The sequence below is a fragment of the Gracilinanus agilis genome, chromosome 3 (assembly GCF_016433145.1).
Source record: "Gracilinanus agilis isolate LMUSP501 chromosome 3, AgileGrace, whole genome shotgun sequence".
Classification (NCBI taxonomy): Eukaryota; Metazoa; Chordata; class Mammalia; order Didelphimorphia; family Didelphidae; genus Gracilinanus; species Gracilinanus agilis.
The window spans coordinates 1,018,926-1,041,273 of NC_058132.1; the positions used below are offsets into that span (position 1 = coordinate 1,018,926).

The 22,348-nt window shown below is 40.6% G+C and overlaps 1 protein-coding gene and 1 pseudogene across 1 annotated transcript in view; one reads left to right on the top strand and one right to left on the bottom strand.

The window, feature by feature from the left end:
* LOC123239261 overlaps window positions 1-22,348 on the top strand; it is a 583,074-nt pseudogene that overhangs the window by 421,322 nt on the left and 139,404 nt on the right.
* LOC123238989 (zinc finger protein 420-like) overlaps window positions 9,035-22,348 on the bottom strand; it is a 28,081-nt gene continuing 14,767 nt past the window's right edge. The window contains exons 2-9 of the mRNA XM_044666255.1: window positions 21,940-22,066; window positions 19,962-20,048; window positions 19,422-19,625; window positions 12,446-12,525; window positions 11,738-11,992; window positions 11,226-11,509; window positions 10,091-11,057; window positions 9,035-9,241 (exon numbers count right to left, since the gene is read on the bottom strand). Coding sequence (XP_044522190.1) covers window positions 9,035-9,241; window positions 10,091-11,057; window positions 11,226-11,509; window positions 11,738-11,992; window positions 12,446-12,525; window positions 19,422-19,625; window positions 19,962-20,048; window positions 21,940-22,066 — 2,211 coding nt within the window. The remainder of the gene's footprint in view (window positions 9,242-10,090; window positions 11,058-11,225; window positions 11,510-11,737; window positions 11,993-12,445; window positions 12,526-19,421; window positions 19,626-19,961; window positions 20,049-21,939; window positions 22,067-22,348) is intronic.

Consider the following 22,348-nt stretch of genomic DNA (forward strand, 5'->3'; position numbering starts at 1 on the left):
CACCTGAGGTTCCTGAGATAACTAATAGGGCTTTCCTTTAATCCACCTTCCTAACCAACATCCTTCAAATAAATAAACCCTTTTGTGTTTCAATAGTCCTATTTAGTGTAATTTGTCTGTTAGTTAACAAGAGGGAAGAAGAGAGAAAGAGACAACATACTCTGGGCTTAGAGGGAAGCTGGGCATCCATCTTGAAGGAAGGTGTAACTTCAAAATAGGTCCCTTCCTGTGAAATTAACTAAAGCCTGTTTGTTAATTTCAGTCTAGTCTATTACCCTCAGCCTGTGTTTGAGTCTAAGTCCCAGTCTGTAAGCCTGCTGTTTGTCTGTTTAGTTTAACTTCTCTTCTCCCTGAAGATCTCTGTTTCCCTTCTGTGTTATACTCCTGACTTCAGTCCTATTATACCTTGAATCTCCTTTAATCCCAGCCTACCTGAAGCCTAATTTATCCACTTATCAAGTCTCCAATCATCCTCCTTTTCAATTCCCTTATCCTAAACACCTTTCCTCATATTACCATCATAACAGTGGATCTGTGGAGGAGAAGAGAGAGAGGCTGAGCTGAAAGTTCTTCCTTCCCAGAACCTATGAGCGATTTGTTCTCCACCAAAATCTGTGAAGAGTTTGTGAGAATCTGGCCAGAGCAGTGTATCCCGGAGGGAAGAGAGTTCTACAAGATGCCTGAAAAGAGAACAAAGCTCAAGAAAAGGTCTAAATTGTTTTCTGCATGACTGAAACCAAGTCTGATCTGGATGAAAACACAAGGAAGGTCCTAAAGAGGTCATTGCAACCTGGACTCAGAGGAGGGATGTGGGATACTTTCCAGCCAAGTGAAGGAGACTTCAGGGCTTCAGGTAGCTCTGGGTAAGATGGGTCACAGTCAAAGCCTTTGCTTTAGGATTGCTTTAATTTGTAAGTGGTATATATTCCTTAATTACATGTCATTCCACCAAAATAAAAATAACTTTGATGGAGAAGGGAGAGTTCTTTTATTCAATTAAAAAGCAAGATTTCATCCATTTGGGTTTTCTTTGTGCTAATGGTGGGGTGAAGGGGGAAATGTTGGCATTTTCCTTACGAGAAAGAAATGATCTAAACATACATCTGGAAGTCAAGAAAATTCAAAGAACAAGAGTCAAGGGAATGATTGAAAGAGGCCTGCTGATGGCCCATAGAAAGGAGATGTTGGTCAGATCTGAATATAACCTGATACTCTCGAGGGGCCACTTCATGTCCAACCTACTCTATGCACAACACATGTCTGGCCAATGTGCCTGGAATGAGATGTTTGCCCATTTCACTGCCTTTATTCTAGGGTTTGACTTGTTAACAATTTGAGGAATTTCTGGCTCTCTCTTAGGCTTTTTCAGATTCCCAAGAATTTATAAATCTTTTCTTTCCTCTGGGATCTCTGGATTTGCTTTTCTTCACTGCATAGCATTCACTGTTTGGATTCTCAGGAAAGAAATGCAGCCTTTTTAGGGACCGATAACTGATCTTTAGTGGACTCCCTGACTCACACTTGTTATGAGTAAGATTAGATTAGCTAGTTATTAGGTATTGATTATATATTGATTAGGAAGTACCTAGCAGGAAGGAGCTGGAGCTGGGAATTCCAGGTTGGAATGAAGGAGGAGGAAGTCTATCTGTGTTCTGTGTGTGGACTCCATTAGTAGTAGGCAAAAACTGTTGCCAGCCTGGGAGACCTCAGAGCAAAGGACACCTTGCATCCTGTTTTCCCCTGGGATCCTGTGTGGTGTGGCATTTAAGGAAAGAACAAGATCTACAGAGCCAAGAAAAGAGGACAGTGCTTCAAGCAAATCCCTTACTACTTGGTTCCTGAGACATCTTTAGCTCCTGGCATCCAGACATCATCAGTGGATTGCAGTGAGAAATCCCAAAGCCACAAAAGCCCCAGCTTTACTCAAGCCTGGCAGGTTCCAGGTGTGAGGCAGAAACCCAGAGACTCCAGTATAGCTCCTTGGGCCCTGTTAGTTAGATAGCTTAAATTAGTGTAGTTGAATCAGTCCTTCCCTATCCCTTTGGGTTTTGTTATTAGGTGTTAAGATTTTAGAGTAGTCATTCCTATCCCTCCTTTTAGTTGTTTCTAATTAAAACCCAATTTCACCTTTTTACCTTGTCAGTTAATTCAAGGACTCTGGCCAGAGTGACAGTTGGCTGTTATTTTTTCAGTTGGGAGTGGTGTAGCTGTACAAGACTTTGTCTCTCTTACATCCCAGAGAGTGTTCCCACAAACCCCATAGTTGATTTTTAATATCCCTGGTGACCCCATTACTTATATTTTCCTACAGTTTGGCACTATGTTAGTACACTTATGCCTATGTTAGAAATGTTAGTAAGAATAAGTAAGACTAATACTCTAAGTCTTTTGGTTAAAGCATAGGCTTAAGCTATGTACANGCCCCCACCCCAGGTCATTCATAAATCTCTGTGGGTAGGGGAAAATACTATCAAGCTTGGTGTTGCCCCAGAAAGAGGGATTTTCTTAATTTCTTTTTTGTTTTTGATGGTTCTGTTTTCTGTTGCTGTGTTTAATTGTACTTGTATTTAATTAATTGTGTTAGTAATTATTATTAGTCAGAATAGTGGCTAATAATACAATAAATTTTGTTGTTAGTTGGTCTGTTTGGGGAATGATGGGTACAATGGTGATTGAAGATTGGATAGATTATGTATTTGTGATGTTGTGGAAAGGTGTTTGGGCTATTCCTTACCTGTGGTTTAGAGTTATACCCAGGTATTTTAGAGGGATAATGGACTTGGAATTGGCACAACCGATTTTGACAATCAACATACTGGATTTATTGTGTCACATGCCAGTTCTGATTCTGACTGGTTATGTTGTATACAAACTGAGGTGGATATTGTTTCATATTGGGTATTTTGTTAAAATCATTGTGACTTGGTGTTTCAGGGATTCTGAAACCAAAAAAATGTTAAGTCTATTACAAATTAAGTTAGATAATCTAGAAATGTGTATACAAAACGGTTCGTTCTCTGGTCAATCACTTGGTACTTCTGACATTGGCAATGAATATATGAACATGGGCATTTCTGGCAAAGGTATTCCAACAAAGGCTGAGCTAGAACAGCAGGCTCAAAATAAGGCTGAAAACCCCATTAATCTTTTTCCCCTTCGCGATCTTCCCATCGTTCGCGAAGATGGTGTATTCCATGTCAAACAACATACTCGATTCAGATCTGAAGATGTAGATAATCTAAAACGTAAGATCCCAAATTTCCACGATGACTCTGGGAAATTTGTGAAGATCTTCAAAGCTTTTGTAAAATAACACAATCCAGACTTTGAAGATTGCTGGTACGTGTTAGGGGAGATCTTATCACATCATGACAGAACAAAGTTTGTAGAGGAGACACGAAACACGGAGTGAATGACACCATGGCCTGTAGATTGGGAGGAACTGGACCTGAATTCAGTTCCTACCTACAGAATGTTAAAACAAGCGCGTAAATCTCTGATTCAGGTTGTAGAGAAGCATGCTAAACGTCCAAATTCATGGACCAAATTCGAAAAGATCAGGCAGACAGCAGTAGAGACTCCTGCAACTTTTTTGGACAGAATCATAGAGGCAGCAGAAATGTATTTGAACATGAATATTCTAGAAAATACCAGCGTAGATCATGTTAAAAGAATTTTTGTCAGAAACTTGGTTCCCCAGGTAAAGAAATTTTTTATGCACAATTACCCTGATTGGGAATTGTTGAGCTTAGACGAACTAAAACAAAAAGCAACATACGTTTTTGCCCAAGAGAAGGACAGGAGTAGTGATGACAAGGATACAATTATTGAAAATCTTAGGAAACAATTAAGGGAGGCAAATTCTCGAGCTGACCAGAAAGAAATAAGTGAAATCAAGGCAGTAGCAGCATTACGGGCAGCAGAAAAGAGAAACAATAATAATAATTATAAGACCAATAGCAATTCAAACAATAGGAACCAGAGGCAGCAATCTTGTTATGTTTGTGGATGTATTGGGCATTTTGCAAGGGACTGCAGATACAGAAAGAGATCATATGGGCAGAGATACAATAATAACAATGGAAATAATCGGTATAATAATAATAATTATGGTTACAGGGGAAATAATTGGAATAATGGTTTTAGTCAGGGAAATGGACAACAAAATGTATTCCGGTGTCAGAATGCATGTTGTCAAGGTGTACAAGCTCCTAATTTGGCAACAACACAGGATTACCTTTGTGCAGGGGCCAGGCCAAAGTATAGTCACGTTGTTCAAGGGAATATTACTAATGGTAACATGAATGGAGGGACAACTTCATTATGAAGGTGTGCCCGAAGTTCAGAAGTGATTGATCAAGGAAATGGAACTAAAGTAAATGTTGATGAAATTGTATGTGTTAAAGATGATGATAATGTATTTGTGAATAATGGAAATGGTGTATTTGGTATTAATATTGATTTGATTCATGATAAGAATTTAATTAATAATGGTAATGGGTTGATCAGTGTTAATTTAAATGGAATCAATAATAGTTTAATCAATGTGAATGATAATTTGATGAGAATTAATGATAATTTAAGTGGTGTTAATGTTAAATTATCTGAATTAACTACTAGTAATGGTGTAAATAGTACTTTAACCAATGTTAATGGTAATTTACCTACTGATAGTAGTAATTTAACTAGTGTTGATAATAATTTGATTAATGTTGTAAATAATTGTGAGAAAAAGAGAAATAATGTTGTAAATGGTGTTAGAAGTTCTAGTAAGAGTGGAATTAAGAAGAATAATAGAAATTGTAATTTGATTAAGGATAATTTGATTGTGAATAAAAACAATGATATCAGAATAGAGGTGAAAAGGACCAATGATTTAAAATCCTGGGAAAATTCTGTAATTCTTGACGATGTTAACTTGGATGGACAGGAAATGGCTGAGCTTTGTTCCGATGTTACTGTTTTAGCTCCGGTGTTGGAAACTTTCCAACCTCCCAATAGTACTGAACCATATGTGTCTGTAACTATTGGAGATCAGATTTACGACCTTCTTGTGGATACCGGCGCGAGTAAATCAGTTTTGCAAAGCTTTCCTGCAGATTGTAGAGCTGTTGGAACAATGGATGTTGTTGGTGCAACAGGAGTTACTCAGAAAGTAGCTAAATTGCAACCAAAAATGGCCACCCTAGGACCACTTTTGGTGGAACATGCATTTTTGTGTGTTCCGGAGTGTCCTATGAATCTGTTGGGAAGAGATCTATTGTGTAAATTAAGAGCCTCCAGTCATTGCTCTTGCTTCCTTTTACATCAGAAAATTCATACTGGTGAGAAGTCTTAGGAAGGTGATGCATGAGGGAAAGCCTTCACTAGAGTTCAACCCATTTTGTACATCAAGAAATTCAACTGTTGAAGAACCTTATAACTAATGGAGCCTGTGCACAAGAGTTATTTTGAGGATCAAATGAGGCAGCTCCTGTACAGCATTCATCAAACCTCAAAGGGCCATCTCAATGCTAGCTATTGTCATTCTTCCCTCTTTTCCCCTCCCCTCCCATGCTGCTCTCCTCTCTCTGCTCTTTTGCTCTCTTTTCCCTCTGCCTTTCTCTTTCCCTCCCTCTACACTCTGCCTTGCTCCCTTAGCTACTTGGGCCATAAGTCTTTCACTACCTTCCTGCCTTCTGGGTCCTTTTCCTCTGCAGTGTTGCCCCTCTATTCTCAGTGAACGATGTTCTCCCTCTGCTGCCACCCCATACTCCCCCCAAACTCTTGGGTTTCCCCAAACTGATCTCTGAAGTCCTGCCTGGCAGAATCCTACTTCCCCCTGCTTCTTTCTCCATCTGATCACCACCTCCTCCTCCTCTTCCACCTTCCCATTCCATCTTTCCTTTTCTTGCCAGGGCTGATTCCTATAAACTTCCTCTTTTCCTGGCTTTTAGGGACAACAAAGAGAGTGTAGGGAGAGTAGGGGTCCTTGCAGGGAGAGTCTGCCTTCTCTCAAAATAAGCTGGAAGGAGTGTAAGGGCTGCTCATGTAAGATGAGGAAGTCTACATGACTTCTCTAAATACTTCTCCTGGAAAGAAATGGAGACGTGTCTCTGAACTATTGCCAAGTGTTCCCACTCCAAAGGAGACTGTGAAGCTTGACTTAAACCCATGAGTTTGGGCCAACTACCTTAACTCTCTCTGGCCTCAGTTTCTTCCTCTGTAGGATGGGTCATCCCAGCACCTGCCTCCTCAAGGCTCTTCATTGGAAACCCAGAAGAATTAGGAAAGTTTTAGTATCCAGAATTCCTTTAAGGAATGTTTGTGGACAGGACATCAGGAAGAAGGATTCAGCAGATGGTGAAAGATGAACGAGAGTAAGAGCTGGATGATAGAATGGACAGGCCTCCAGGAAATAGAAGCCCAGAGTGGTCAATGGCATGACTCAGTGTCCAATCATACTGATTCTAAGTATGTCATCTAGTAGCTGAAACCAGCTCTTCTGTCTCCTCAACTAGAGCTCTCTCTGGAACCCAAATCTGCCTCCTGCTACTGATGGCAAAGTTGAACTTGAAACTACACCCCCATCAGACTATGGCTTTCTCATGGTCAGTAAACTCCAATGACTCCCTTTTGCTCCTAGAATTCATGCCCTCTCCTCTGTTCAGCATGCAAGGCCCTTCCTAACCTATTGTTTCAGATTTGGTATTCATTACAATCTCCCATGAAATCCATGGTTCTGCCCAACAAGCCTTTCTCCTGGTCTTTGCACACAGCATTGCCTCCCCTGTCTCCAAACCTTTGTCCAGGCTCTGCTCATCTTTGTCTTTAGCAATCTTTAGTTTCCTTCAGAATTCTGTCCAACCTCTAACTGTTACATGAAGCCATTCCTCATATCCTCCCAAATGACCTCTTTTCTAGGACATTTTCTTTGCCTTTAGATGGATACATCCACTTCCACGTAGAATGTGAGTTCCTCGAAGGCAAGCTCCTTCCTTTCAGTCTCTGAATTCCTGGTATCCAGCAGGACACCTGAGACACTGAAAGTTCTTAGGAAAAATTTCTTGGTTGATTGAAAGGTCCACGCTCTTATTTGAGATGTTCACTAAGCCTAATTCTCTCTCAAATATTTCCCCCCTCCTCCTTCTTGAACTCTTTTGGGAGTGCTCATGGGTTGGATTGTGGAGTCCCAAGTCTCTTCTCTAATCAGTAGTCATTTAACCTCCTGCCTCAAAATTCCTTCTTAGCTCTGTGTTCACCTTAAACAGTGACCAACCTTTCCTCCCAGATTAATTGACCTTCCTTACTTTTCATCCTGGGATCAACAGTATGTTTGATTAAACTGTAATAGGAATAGGTTTTAAAAGTTTAAAGGCAGATTTTTGTAACCATATTAGGGAAAGCCTGTGCTGGAAGTCATGGACATTCTGAATTGAATGCAGGAGGTAGGGAGGAGAGAGCTAAGCAACAGACATTGCTGTTTTGTGAGGGGTTCAGAGCAGAAGTGCAATCAGCAGTCCCTATTTGACCTGGAATCTTGGAGAGTGGTGAAGGTTGTAAAGGCTGAAGACATCAATCCTGTAAGTCAACTCTGAGTAGGGAAGTGGTCTGTGTTCTGGTGGACAATTTGCAGACATCTCTCCCTACCTGGTTACTTTTGGATCATCGGCTGTGAAGGAGTTGGTTCCTGGAATCCTGAAAACATCTCTGGATCAGTTGTGAGATCCCAAACCCAAGCCCTCTTCCTCAGGTCCTTAGTCAAGTTGTCAAGACCTGGCAGAAGCTAGGTTGGCTAAGGATCTTACCCTTTTGACTCCAGTCCTGGGCAGTTAGACATAGTTTCACCTCACCCCCTCTCCTATCCTCTCAAAATACAATTAAACTGTTTCCCTGTGTGTTTTTCTAGTAAAGTTCCTATAGGCTGTGTATTTGTTATACTCTGAATTTATTCCAGGCTGGGTGGGGCAGGGACACAGTTAATCCTAACTGTCATTTTTATCAACAGTCATGCCTCTTACAGTTAAACCTAGTTCCCTGGCTTGTTACTCTACCTATTGTCCCTTCCTGTCTCCTACTCACCCTTCTGAACCCACGTTTAAATATTAAGTTAATTTCCCTGGTTTTCCCCATAAGAGAACTCAAGGCCATCCCCTTTTGTTTATTGTCACCATGGGAAGGTGTCCAACTTCATTCCCATTACAATAGTTGCCATTTGCCTAAGAAGAGTAAAAGGGGAATATATATTTCTTTCAGGTTTTTCATATTGAGAGTCCAGGCATTAAACTGAAAAAGCAAGTCCAAACGAAGACATCTCTGAGGAAGAAAGAAACAAAAGGATTCATTTCTTGGACTCTGATTTTGGTGTGTTTGGGGTTTTAAGGAAGGAAGGTAGAAGGATTGGAGGAAGGTAGAGGAAGGAGAGAAAAAGGTAGAGGAAGGGAAAGGAAGGTAATGGTTTCCAGCCCCAGCAGGGGGAAATTGACCAGAACCCTTCAGGGGCTCAAATAAATGATCAGAGAGCAACTTTAGGGTTTTGAATAGCTAGGGCTTATTTAAATTAGAAAGGGAAGGTCTACAGAAAACTAGGAGGTAGTAAGAAAGGAAAAAAGGTGCCAAGAAAGACCTCAGGGAGAGAGAGCTCCAGGGTAGAGAGCAGAGCTTCCAGGGTGGAGAGAGAAAAGGCACCAAACTTTCTCTTTTATACTTTCTCTGACACCTTCCACAAAGGAAGTGGGAGTTGTTAGGGGAAGTTGTAGCAGGGATCCCTGGGAGACTTAGTCTTCTAGGGCTTATAACAATTTCAAATGACACATTCTCCCCTGTGATCCTTTGGGAGACCAATCTCCCCAATGCATCATAACAAACATAAATAAATTTACAATCACAATAAATAAAGGGTATATACATCAATACAAGTGGAGAAAGGTAACAAAATTTTTACAATATAAAGAAATCAAATGGCATTTCTTTTACAAAAATATTCAGGGGGCAGTCCCCTTTTTAAGATCATCCTATTGTTAATGGGAGTTTGCCCTCCTCTCAATAAACCTAATTAGCTTGGAGTTTTTGCATCAGTGTGATAAATTTTCACTACACCAGTGTGGATTCTCTGATGATGAGCAAGACTGGAACTCATTGTGATTGTTTTCCCACATTGACTTAAGTTATCTTTCCAGTGGATTCTCTGATGTGCAGCAAGACTGGAGCTCTGGTTGAATGTCTTTCCACACTGATTGCATTCATAAGGTTTCTCCCCAGTGTGGATTCCCTGATGTAGAGCAAGATTGGATCTCACTTGGAATGTCTTTCCACATTGCTTATATAAAGGACTAAAATTTGGGGGACAGGACTTTGAACAAAAGTCAGAAAAGCAGTTTCTCAAAAGCAAGACTCTTATTTTATTACTAGGAAAGTACAGATAGGAAATAGAAAGGAGGAAAGTGAGAGTAATCTTATAACAGCTTAGAACCGTATCTAAGATCCCAATCTTAACTAAAATTTTCTTTAAAAAAACCCTAAATCTATCGCATTTGAGGAGAGTATCATTTGCCAGGCCTATGCCTGGCCTAATTTCCCACTATCTTTCTAATAATATACCCACTACCTATCTACCTATCTACCCAAGTTAATGAGAAATCAATGAGGCTGTCAAGGCCTTAAATCCATTTCTCTGTATCCAATCGTCAGTTAGAAACTCCCAGTTCCAGAAAAAGCAAGTCACACACTCCTCTCCCCACAAGACCCAGAGAAAAAAAGCATTTTCCAACTGCCTGAGATTTACTGACCTCACTTGGCTACACCCTTCTGTTGCCAACTGAGAAACTGCACACAGAGGGTCTCTTACTCAGAAAGTTTATTGTTCCTTTGCCTCTTAAATTTAAAAAGAGAGAAATCAATAAAAACTCTCAACATTTATTTTGATAAGGTTTCTCCCCAGTGTGGATTCTCTGATGTGCAGCAAGGCTGGAGTTTTGATTGAATGTCTTTCCACACTGATTGCATTCATAAGGTTTCTTCCCAGTGTGGATTCTCTGGTCTGCAGCAAGACTGGAACTTTGATTGAAAGTCTTTCCACACTGATTGGATTCATAAAGTTTTTTTACCCAATGTGGATTCTCTGGTGTGCAGCAAGACTGGAGCTCTGCCCGAATGTCTTTCCACACTGATTGCATTCATAAGGTTTTTCCCCAGTGTGGATTCTCTGGTGTGCAGCAAGACTGGAGTTATGACTGAATGTCTTTCCACACTGATGGCATTCATAAGGTTTCTCCCCAGTGTGGATTCTCTGATGCACAGCAAGACAGGAGCTCTGACTGAATGCCTTTCCACACTGATTGCATTCATAAGGTTTCTCCCCAGTGTGGATTCTCTGATGTACAGCAAGATAGGAGCTCTGACTGAATGTCTTTCCACACTGATTGCATTCATAAGGTTTCTCCCCACTGTGGACTCTCTGGTGTGCAGCAAGACTGAAACTTTGATTGAAACTCTTTCCACACTGATTGCATTCATAAGGTTTCTCCCCAGTGTGGATTCTCTGATGTACAGCAAGTTTGTAGTTTTGACTGAATGTCTTTCCACACTGATTGCATTCATAAGGTTTCTCCCCAGTGTGGATTCTCTGATGTGCAGCAAGATTAGAGCTCCATCTGAATGTCTTTCCACACTGATTGCATTCATAAGGTTTCTCCCCAGTGTGGATTCTCTGGTGTGCAGCAAGACTGGAGCTCTGCCTGAATGTCTTTCCACACTGATGGCATTCATAAGGTTTCAACCCAGTATGGATTCTCTGATGTACAGAAAGACTGAAGCTTTGATTGAAAGTCTTTCCGCACTGATTGCATTCATAATGTTTGTCCCCAGTGTGGACTCTCTGGTGTGCAGCAAGACTGAAACTTTGATTGAAACTCTTTCCACACAGATTGCATTCATAAGGTTTCTCCCCAGTGTGGATTCTCTGATGTACAGCAAGTTTGTAGTTTTGACTGAATGTCTTTCCACACTGATTGCATTCATAAGGTTTCTTCCCAGTGTGGATTCTCTGGTGTGCAGCAAGCCTGGAACTTTGATTGAAAGTCTTTCTACACTGATTGCATTCATAAAATTTCACCACAGTGTGCATTCTCTGGTGTGCAGCAAGACTGGAACTTTGATTGAAAGTCTTTCCACATTGATTGCATTCATAAAATTTCACCACAGCGTGCATTCTCTGATGTACAACAAGACGATCTCTCCGACTTAATTTCTTTCCACACTGATTGCATTCATAAGGTTTCTCCCCAGTGTGGATTCTCTGATGTGCAGCAAGATCAGAGCTCCGTCTGAATGTCTTTCCACACTGATTACATTCATAAGGTTTCTCCCCAGTGTGGATTCTCAGATGTGCAACAAGACTGGAACTTTGACTGAATGTCTTTCCACACTGATTGCATTCATAAGGTTTTTCCCCAGTGTGGATTCTCAGATGTCGAGCAAGATGGGAGCTTTCACTGAATGCCTTTCCACACTGCTTGCATTCATAAGGTTTCTCCCCAGTGTGGATTCTCTGATGTAGAACAAAACGTTGTCTCCAACTGAATGTCTTTCCACACTGATTGCATTCATAAAGTTTCTTCCCACTGTGGATTCTCTGGTCTGCAGCAAGACTGGAACTTTGATTGAAAGTCTTTCCACACTGATTGGATTCATAAAATTTCACCACAGTGTGGATTCTCTGATGTACAGCAAGACTGGAACTTTGACTGAAATCCTTTACACACTGATTGCATTCATAAGGTTTCTCCCCAGTGTAGATTCCCTGATGTACAGCAAGTTTGTAGCTCTTACCGAGTATCTTTCCACACTGATTGCATTCATTAAGGTTCTCCCCAGTGTGGGTTCTCTGGTGTGCAGCAAGACTGCAGCTTTTATTGAACGCCTTTCCACATTGATTGCATTCATACAATTTCACCACAGTGTGCATTCTCTGATGTACAGCAAGACGATCTCTCCGACTGAATGTCTTTCCACACTGATTGCATTCATAAGGTTTCTTCCCAGTGTGGATTCTCTGATGTACAGCAAGATTGGAGCTCCGACTGAATGCCTTTCCACACTGATTGCATTCATAAGGTTTTTCCCCAGTGTGGATTCTCTGATGTACAGCAAGACTGAAGCTCTGCCTGAATGTCTTTCCACACTGCTTGCATTCATAAGGTTTCTCCCCAGTGTGGATTCTCTGATGTACAGCAAGACTGGAGTTATGATTGAATGTCTTTCCACATTGATGGCATTCATAAGGTTTCTTCCCAGTGTTGGTTCTTGATTGAACAGCAAGACTGGTCCTATGCATAAAAGTCTTTCCACACTGATTACGTTCACTAGATTTTTCCTCAGTGCGCATTCTTTGATGTTCAACAGGGGATGAATTTTGAGTTTCAACACCAAATTCTCTCCAAGATAAGTTATTGGGACCATCACTCACGAATCTCTGATGGCCTATTTCTTCTACAGAGAGGCTCACTTCTGTTGCAGTAGCCTTCATTTCGTGTCTGATCTCTCCTTCTAAAATAAACAACAGTATAACTTAAATACAGAGCCACATTTAAATATATATATCTCCTTTATTCTACTCTCAGAACATAAACTGGTTTCTATCCTATTTCCTCAAGTAATAAGAAGTCATCCAACTTAAATGGGTACAATCCATCATTTGAATATGCCATTACCTCAAATGTAAAGAGCAATTTAATTAACAAAGAGCCTCCCATAGCCTCACATTGGCTCTTTGTGATTTTGACAAGGTTGGCATTATTACATTCCTATCTGAGACCATCACTTCAGAATAGCTGGCTGAGTGACTTCACCCAAATCCTAGCAGCTCAGACCAAATCTTGTGACTGGGAATGCTCTCTCCATAATAGTAGACAATTCACTTTCAATTTTTCCTTTTTCCTTTTGTTTTCATTGCTTAAGTCAATCCTATCCTCATAGGTATGATACCACAGTGTGCATATATACTAAATATTCCTATTATTTAATAATCTAGGTCATCCTTAAGCTTAATATAATTTCCTTCTTGATTGCTTTTCAACTTATTTTTGATGTTGTTACAGGATCTGAAATCAAATGAAGAAAATCAACACTTTTTTTGCATTCATTCAAAGCATGAAGGATTTTGTTCTGTTCCCTACATCTTGAGAGTAACCTTTGCTTTTCTTTGAGTACCTCTTTTCCCTACAATAAAATCCTCCTCTTGAATATAATTTAAATAAAGACATGGCATTTTTCATGTTTCAAAATATATCTCATGTATTAACTTGAGTGCATCATCCTTTTGTAAAGAAATCGGCTGCATGCTTCATTATTAGTCCTTTTGTGCCATTCCCATTTAGTGGTTCAAGAGTCTTTTGGAGATTTGAGATAATGCTCCAAGGACTTGGGCTAAAAATTAGTTACTGGCACTTTAAGAAGTAATGACCCATTGAGCATAGTTCCAAATTGCCATCCAGAATGGTGGGATCAATTCACAACTCCATCAGCAATGTCCCAATTTTACCACATCCCCGCCAACATTCACCACTTTCCTTTGCTGTCATGTTATCTAACCTGCTAAATGTGAGGTGGTACCTCAGAGTTGTTTTGATTTGTGTTTCTCTTATTATAAGAGATTTAGAACACTTTCTCATTTGCTTATTGATAGTTTCTCCTTTATTTGAAAATTGCCTATTCATGTCCCTTGTCCATTTATCAATTGGGGAATGGCTTGATTTTTTTGGTACAATTGATTTAGCCCCTTATATATTTGAGTAATTAGACCTTTGTCAGAGGTTCTGGATGGCAATTTGGAACTATGTTCAAACGGTGCTAAAAGACAGTCTGTCCTTTGATCCAGCCATACCACTGCTGGCTTTATACCCCAAAGGGATCAAAGGGAAAAAGACTTGTACAAAAATATTTATAGCTGTGCTTTTTGTGGTGGCAAAAAATTAGAAAATGAGGAAACGTCCTTCAATTGTGGAATGGCTGAACAAATTGTGGTATCTGTTGGTGATGGAATACTATTGTGCTCAAAGGAATAATGAACTGGAGGAATTCCATGTGAACTGGAATGACCTCTAGGAATTGATGCAGAGTGAAAGGAGCAGAACCAGGAGAACATTGTACACAGAGACTGATACAGCGTGGTACAATTGAACATAAATAATGGCCTTCGCTACTAGCAGCAATGCAGGGATCCAGAACAATGCTAAGAGACTTCTGAGAAAGAAAGCTAGCCACATTCAGAGTTAGAATGGTGGTAGTAGAAACAGAAGAAAAACAACTGCTTGAACACATGGGTTGATGGGGATATTATAGGGGATGTAGATGCTAAATGATCACATTAGTGCAACTATCAATAATATGGAAATAGGTCTTGATCAATAACACATGTAAAACCCAGTGGAATTTTGCGTTGGCCATGGGGGAGCAGGGGCGGCTGGTTTGGGGGAGAGGGAAAGAACATGAATCATAACCATGAGAAAATAGTCTAAATAAAAAATACACAGAAAAAAAGTTATTAGTCCAATTTTGTTATAACAATATTTTTTCTATTGGGTAATAAGTATTTCAAACATAATTTTTTTTCCTGCAGTGATTCCAAATGATCTTAACCAGGAATATGATGCTTTGGAGGTATTCAATGACAACTGTGGAAAGGAAAACTGTGAATCAAGTTTTTGGCATTTCAGCCCACTGAGATGGAGCAGACAGAGGTTGGAATGTGAAGGGAGTGACAGTTGGAGTGAGAGAAGAAGATTATGGGTGAAACTGGGAACTGAAGGGCCTTTGACCCCTGAACTCTGTCGAGTATGGAGCAAAGACCTGGCTCTCTAGATCCCAACCTGTGGAAAAGTCTTGCCTCCATTTCCCTTGTCCAGAATGGAAAGAAGGTTCCTGTTGTTCAAGAGCCTCCATTAGAGAAAGAACAAACAACTGAAGCTGCTGAGAAGGGGCTGATCCCTTCACTTCAGGGGTCACCCTGAAGATACTTTACATCCCTTGATTTTCCCAAGGACACTTGCCACTTCTTAAGGTAGGAGAGCCTTTGTTTAGATAAGAAGAGGATAGTTAAGTTGGAACAGAGCCCTCTTGGCTCAGCTGAAGAAAAACAAAGAAACCCAGTAGGGTCTCCTCTCTCCTCAAACCTATCCCTTTTCTTGATTTACTATAAATTATTAAACTACTTGAGAAATAGAAAACTGCAGATTCCTAAAGAAGAGAAAGAAGTTCACACAAAGACACTGGTCCTGTCATCCTTAAGGTAACCTTACCCAGGGGCACCTCTCTTGTGGGGTGCCTGTGAGGGAATTTCAAAGATAGCCTCTCAGCCACAGAGGGTATTCCTCCTTGTTACCATAACTAGAACTGCCGACTTAGCCAGAGCTCCTGCAGTGCAAGCGAGCTGGTAGAGGGAGACTTGTGGATATTGGTGTCTTGTGCCACACTGACTAGGGTCCCTACTTACTTAACCCCTCGGGAAAGAGGTCCCCCCTTTCCCTGGAAGCTGGCTCCTGCCTCCAAACTGCCACCATTTCGGAGAATCCCCTTTGTTGGCCACTGTAGTAGGGGACAATGAGAAGGGAGGCCAAGAGTCATTTAGTCACTGGCCCATCTCTCTGTGTCATCTCTTCCCTCTCCAAAATACCCTTCCTCATATCCTAAATACCCAAACTTTACACAACCTCAAACTGACTGTTTCTGACTCAGTGTAACACATTCTTTAGTTTCTCAACTCGACATCAAATTTCCCTCTGGGGTAACAAGTATTTCAAACATAATTTTTTTTCCCTGCAGTGATTCCAAATGATCCTAACCAGGAATATGATGCTTTTGGGGTACACTCAATGACAACCTCAAACTCTGACTGCTTCTGATTCAATGGAATACATTCTCTTAGTTTCTCAATTTGACATCAAATTGTCTCCAAACTTCCAGGAAGGTTGGTCATTCATGCTCACAGGCAAGCACACTCTCACTGGTTGTCTCTACGTATGAGGAGTTGTCCCACTCCTGGGGTACTGTAATTATATCTCATCTAGTTTATAATCATGAGATCAAGACATTACTTGAATATGCTTTATTCTTGCAGCTGAGATAGTAGGCTTTTTGCACACCCGGGTCACTAGACATGCAGAGGAGAGGCCCTTATGAAACCCTCATTGACCACAAACTTTTACAAAAAAAAAAAAAAAAGCATTTCACTGGCCACTCACTGCAATGCTGTGCTTGTTTTTTGATCTGAACTTATTCTTCACTTAATTTCTGGTTCTTCTGGCTGGAAGCTCCTTAAAGGCCTTGCTCTGCACCACAGGTTAGTCATTCAGGAGTTTCTGTGAGAGAGTAGCCAATTTGCCATTGGAAGAAAAAATGAAATCATATCCTTATAAAGGTGATTTTGTAAAGAAATTTTGTTTCTTAAAAAAAAAAACCAAAGCAATCTATGCCATTGATCTCCAAGCATATTTATCATTTAATATGTTTGTCATGAGTCGATGGAAAAACAAATCTTTCCCATGGTAGGTAGCAAGTCATATTGTTGTTTGCTTAGAGAGCTCAAACCAAAAAAAGAATTTTCATCCCTCAGCAAGAAAGCCCGTACAATTCTCTTCCTATTTCCCACCTCATAGAGATATTGGTGTTTTCATATTCTTCTTAAAAAATCACAATATGGAAGGTGGTGCATTCTAATTTGACTTCAGACACTTGCTAGGACTTTTGATATTTCCTCCTTTTGATTGCTTTTCTTCTTAAATCTCTATTTTCTTCTTAAATCTCTATTTTCTTATTTTCCTACTGAATTAAATGCATTTCCATTTCCCAACACACTTTTCTCCCTGGATCATCTCAGAGTGACATTCAGGATCTGTTGCTTCTTTTTAAACCACCTCCATGTTGGGATCCTAGAGTGTGAGCTGGTTTTGTCCTTCCTTTGTGTTCTTAGGGATTTTTCCTAGAATATATTTTATATTTAATCCATCTTTACTGACTGGGCCCAGGGCTTATGAGAGGCCCAAGCTCTCTTAGCATCCTTTCATTCTGGTCTCTCTCCTAGAAGGCAAATGCATGCTGTGGCCTCAGCCCTGTTTTTGTCTCTTTCTTGCCCTTATTTCTCAGTAGTATAAATTTTAAAATTAATATTCAATGCCTGCAAAGTATGATATTTATAAGAATTTGTTCATATTAAATTAAAGAGCTAGACAATGCAGGGAACCTTTCCCACTCACCTCATGTGGAAAAGAGAGGCTAGGGCCATCAGGACTGGTCACCACTCAATTCACGTGCAAGAGAGAGGATGTGGGAGAGTGAACCCAAATTATATATAGACTTCGTAACCACCCACGTAAAGAAAAAAGGAAAAGGAATTGTGGTTAATACAGAAAGGCAGTTTGGGTAATATAGTTTCAGGGGTTCAAGATTTTCCAACTATACATTTCCCCCTGTGATCCTTTGGGAGGTCAGTCTCCCCAATGGATCATGGAAACATAATCAAATTAAACCTTACAATAATTCGGAGATTAAAGGGAAATCAAAGGGAGAAAGAACAAGACCAATGTTAGGGGCATTGACAAAAAGCCAATTAGGAGGCAGTTCCCTTTTTTGGCATGAGAATGTCCATTCAAAATAAATGCATTCAACACCTCAAACTTCAAATCTGCCAAATTTCAAAGTTCAATGCATTTCAAGATTTTCCAACTATACAGCAGTCAACAGTAACTCTGTTGGAACTAAATAGACCCAATCCTAAAGATCACAGACGTTTCTTTCTAGGCTGCCATCTCCCTAAACTGAGGGGATGTGGTCACTGGATTCTCCCAGAACAGAACAAAGATTCAGCCCCAGAGATCCAGAAAGAGCCTGGGGCTGGGGATTTCTGCACAGTTTTCACTCCTACTATGAGCTGTTGAATGGAGAGAATGAAAACTGTGAAATAGCTCCCTCGGTCCATTATCAATTTAGGCCCCCTAATCTCAGCAGGGTCCTCACTACAGTAAGGCAATCCTTTGACATCTCCTTAATTGATTCCCTTTGCCATTCACCACAGCATCTTTTCTAAATATTTTCCTGGCCTCCAACTCTCCTTTATGGCTTACTCCCACCCCCTGCCCACACCTTCTAAGTTGAGAACTTGGCTGCACATTTCACTTTTTAAAAATTGGACATTTATGAAGAGCTCTCTTATTCTCCATATCTTACAGAGCTCAGATGCCTACTTTTCCTCTTTGGCCTCAGTATCAGAGGAAATAGTCATTCTCCTCCTAGCTAAAGAAAATCTCTTTAAAGGTGCAAAAAATTCCATTCCTCTCCCTCATCTAAAACCAGTCTATTCCTTCTTCCAGTACCTCTATTCTTCTTTCATTTTCAGTATTTCCTACAATAATGAAATAATGATTCCTTTCTATGTGAACCAATAAAGCCATTTCTCTACAATACTCCAAAAACTCTTGATCATAAATATTTATCCGAATGAGATATTGTTCAGTATCTGTCCATGATTTCAGAGCTAACCTGTTAGAGATGGCCATTTGCAGTTAGTTTTTCCAATGCATTTCCCTTGTTTCCTCTGTTACACTTTTTGCCTAATATCCTCAAACTGGAGTTCTTGAAGCTCCAGGCCACCTTCTACAATTAAGACTTCTCTCGTGCTCCTTCACTTTTGTGCCTTCCCTCTCTTTATTCACTGCAATGGATTTAGTGTCTGGAGTGTTTCTACAGAATTCTTGGCATGCTGTTTGCTCCAGCAGATGGTGAGCTCCATGAGAACAGGGTATCCATGGTACGTTTTTCTGTCCCTTATAACTGAGTACAGGACCTGGCACACAGCAAGCACTGATACACGTTTCCTGCTAATAAGGACCTCATATTAGATAACCTAACCCTCTTCTGCAGTTTCAGGAGAGTCTCATGTTCTTTGATCCTAAACAATGACTTCTTATGAGGTCACAGACTGATCCCCTGAAGGGAGCTGAAAGGACATGCAGTCCAACTCCTTCATGGTTCTTATATGAAACTCAGGCTCAGGGATTCAGTGACTTGCCCAGGAAGCCACAGTTAAAATATCTGAAAAGAACTCCAGGTCAGATCTTCGTGCCCTCAAATCTGGCCCTTGTTTCTCTACAGCAGATAGGGAACTGGTAACCACAGCTCTCACAAACTTCTTCTCGATATAATGATTAAATTTGGATTTTGACTAAAAAGGGGAGTTATGAAAAGTGGTCGCCAATTATTATCGCTTAAGTCAGGAAAACTATTAGCAGCTTTTTGCAACTTTGTTTAATTGGAATATGAGTAAAAAGAGGGAAATGTGGGAAGGAAAGAGGTAAGGAGACTGGCTCACCTACCCTAAATGCAGATCCAGTGAAATGAAGGTTGCTCCCAGACAGAGTTCCAATCCCCACATGGGAATCCCAGTCACTCACTAGCAAGTCTGGCAGGATTCAGGCAAGGTCCCAATGCAGAAAAACCCTCCTGAGCTAAGCACACCGAGGCAGCAGTGAACCCAGCAAGAAAGTCCCAGATTCCAAGAAGCTCCAAAGTCAAAAGTCGAAGTCCCAAAGCCAAAAGCTCCAGTCCAAAGGTCCAAAGCTCCAAGTCCAAGTCCAAAAGCCCCAAGGTACCATTCTCTAAAGAAGTTCAAAGGAGAAGATCCAAGGAGCAGAGACTCCAAAGAACTCCACAGGAGAAGTCTACTGGACAGGAAGTTCATTACTTTTTATACTCCTTTTTTCCATGCCCCTTCCTGTTCCATCCCCACTTTATGGGAACCAATCGAGGTCTTTCAATTTGCCTAGCACTGGGGGACAGGTAGGGTAGCCTCTGGAGTTGTCAGCAACTCTAGCAAGTGACTCGTGAAGTCTCATACTTAGTGACTAGTAAGGTACTAAATTGGGGTACTTAAGTTTTTTATGCTGACTGATAGACAAAGAGAGTTGGATTCAATCCTTACATGCCTCACTCACCTGGAGAACAGTTTCTCAGGTCTTCTTGCTCTTGCATCCACGGGGCTTCCCTTTGCTCAAAATAAGAGATCACGTCTTCTCTGGAAACTGCAAGCCCTGGGCACGGGGAATCAGTTAGGGAGGAGGAAGGAGAGAAACTTATCTTTAGGGAAAGGCACGTGAATCCAGTCACTCTATTTAGAGAATCCCTCCATGGGGTTAGCATATGAGTCTGCCTTCACCTCATAGCATTTGTAGTGCAAGAAACCCAGGACAGAATGTGCCATGTTTTCCTGCTGTGACACCTGTAATGAGCAACAGCCAAATCCTCTGCCCACTGCCCACCCTGCTGGGTTCAATTCTGGCAGAAACTCCTAAGCACAAGCAGGGTAAAAGGGCTATTGTTCTGGATTAATCCAAAGCCCCAGACAAAGGGACCTTAAAGGATCAGCTCTTGTCTTATCACCCAACTGCTCCTCGCTCCCCAAAAATTATATAAACTTTGTGTACTTTTCAACTGGGGAATTTCTCCCTCTTCTAATGGGTGACTCAACAAATCCTCACTGGTCCCAATTCTCAGCTAGAACATTATTCCTGACAGTGACTGAAGAATGTAAACAGGATGCTTACAAAGACTCCTGAACAATAGTTTCCACAGCATTTATTTTTGGGGAGAGGAGGAGGGAGAAGATCATGAAACCAATTTGGAATTAGAAAATTTGGTTCTGGTGCATTTCCTTTGTAGATTGGACTCATTCCATAGTTTCCCATTATTACAAAATGAGAGGCAGTTAGAAGGCAATGGATAGAGACCTGATGTCACAGTCAAGAAGAATTTAAATTGAGATTTAAATCTGGTCACAAACAATAACTATGTCTGTGCCTCAGAAAAAGCCACTTAATCTAATCTCTATTTGTTCAACTGAAAATTGGGATAATTGTGTAGGAAGAAGTGACATAATATAAAGAAAACCCCTGGCAGAGCACCTGGCCAAAACCAGGCCATTATAAATGCTTATTTCCTCCCTTCTATTTCTGATCAACTGTGCTGGAAGTTTAGGGCAATAAAAAGGAAGATTAAGGACAAATCTGCTCTATGAGGGACACGTAGGACCTATTAGCTGTTATGGTTATTCTTAAGCTATATGGGTAAAACTATTTTGTAGGCGGTGAATAGAAGGCCAGAAGCAGTTCGGTACACCAACAACACTGTTTATTCTAAGAAGCAGAGATAGGAAACGGACTAGGAAAATGGAGAATAGAGTTCTTATGTAGTAACTTATGTCTATAAAATCTAAAAACTCTATACTAAGACTTCTAATAAAACCCTGTAATCTAACTGCTTTCTTTGCAGTTTCTTGCCTGACAGAGCAGGCCTACCTAAACCTACTCTCACTGACTAAAGATAAAATTTCTCTTTCTATCTCATCCTAAACTAAAGTAATAAGTTTTCCCCTTCCATTAACCTCCTTAAATCTCTTTTTAACTCCAACTGCCACAAGTCAACTCTCAGATCTCTGAACAGAGCCCAATAGCATTCCTGTTGTCTGAGACAGCCAGAGAAGATGGAGCCCAGAACTCACTCCCTTCAGTTTTTCTAGTCAGCCTCTTAAAGAAACAGAGTAATATTGAGAAGACTTCTGCTCTTAAAGAGACAGAGTAAAATGTATATAACTTCTTCTAATCTAGAACTTTCTGCTCCTAATGAGACAGACTGAAATAAATTCCTCATAACTAAGCTAAAAATTTATGCTGATTAAAGAGAAAAATATTCCAAATACTAGATCCATCCTAAAGATGAAAAAGTTTTAAGGAAAACCCGCCTGAAGAGTTTTCAGAGATTTGTTTGGAAGGCAAAATTCAGGTTCAGTTAAGGTGAGACCAAATAATGTTTGAGATTAGTTCCATGTCTGAGATTCTTGAACACGGGTTTTGCCTACTATTAACGAAGATATATTACTGGATCCCAGACTCATTTACCAGGCAGAATTGTACTTACCCACAGACATCAGGTTCCAGGCATTCTCCAGCATCACCTCCTTGTACAGTTCCTTCTGGGGAGGGGCCAAGAGGCGCCATTCCTCTCGGGTGAAGTCCACAGCCACATCCTTGAATGTCACCACCTCCTAAATCATCAAAAGTCATAGCACATAGGCCTGAAATACACCTCAGGATTAATGACTCTCATCTATTAGGAGGAAATCAAAGCACAGAGAAGGTCTGGCCCCTACCTCTTGAAGAAGGTCAGAGTCCACACTTGAAACCATAGTCTTTAAGAGCTCAGTGGAATTTTGAGAAAACAGCTCTCACTGGAATAACGCCGAAGAGTGTCTAACTATGGAATTGTGACTGTGAAATCCCCTAACCCCCTCAGGATTACATTAGTATCACCAGTTTTTCCTAATATA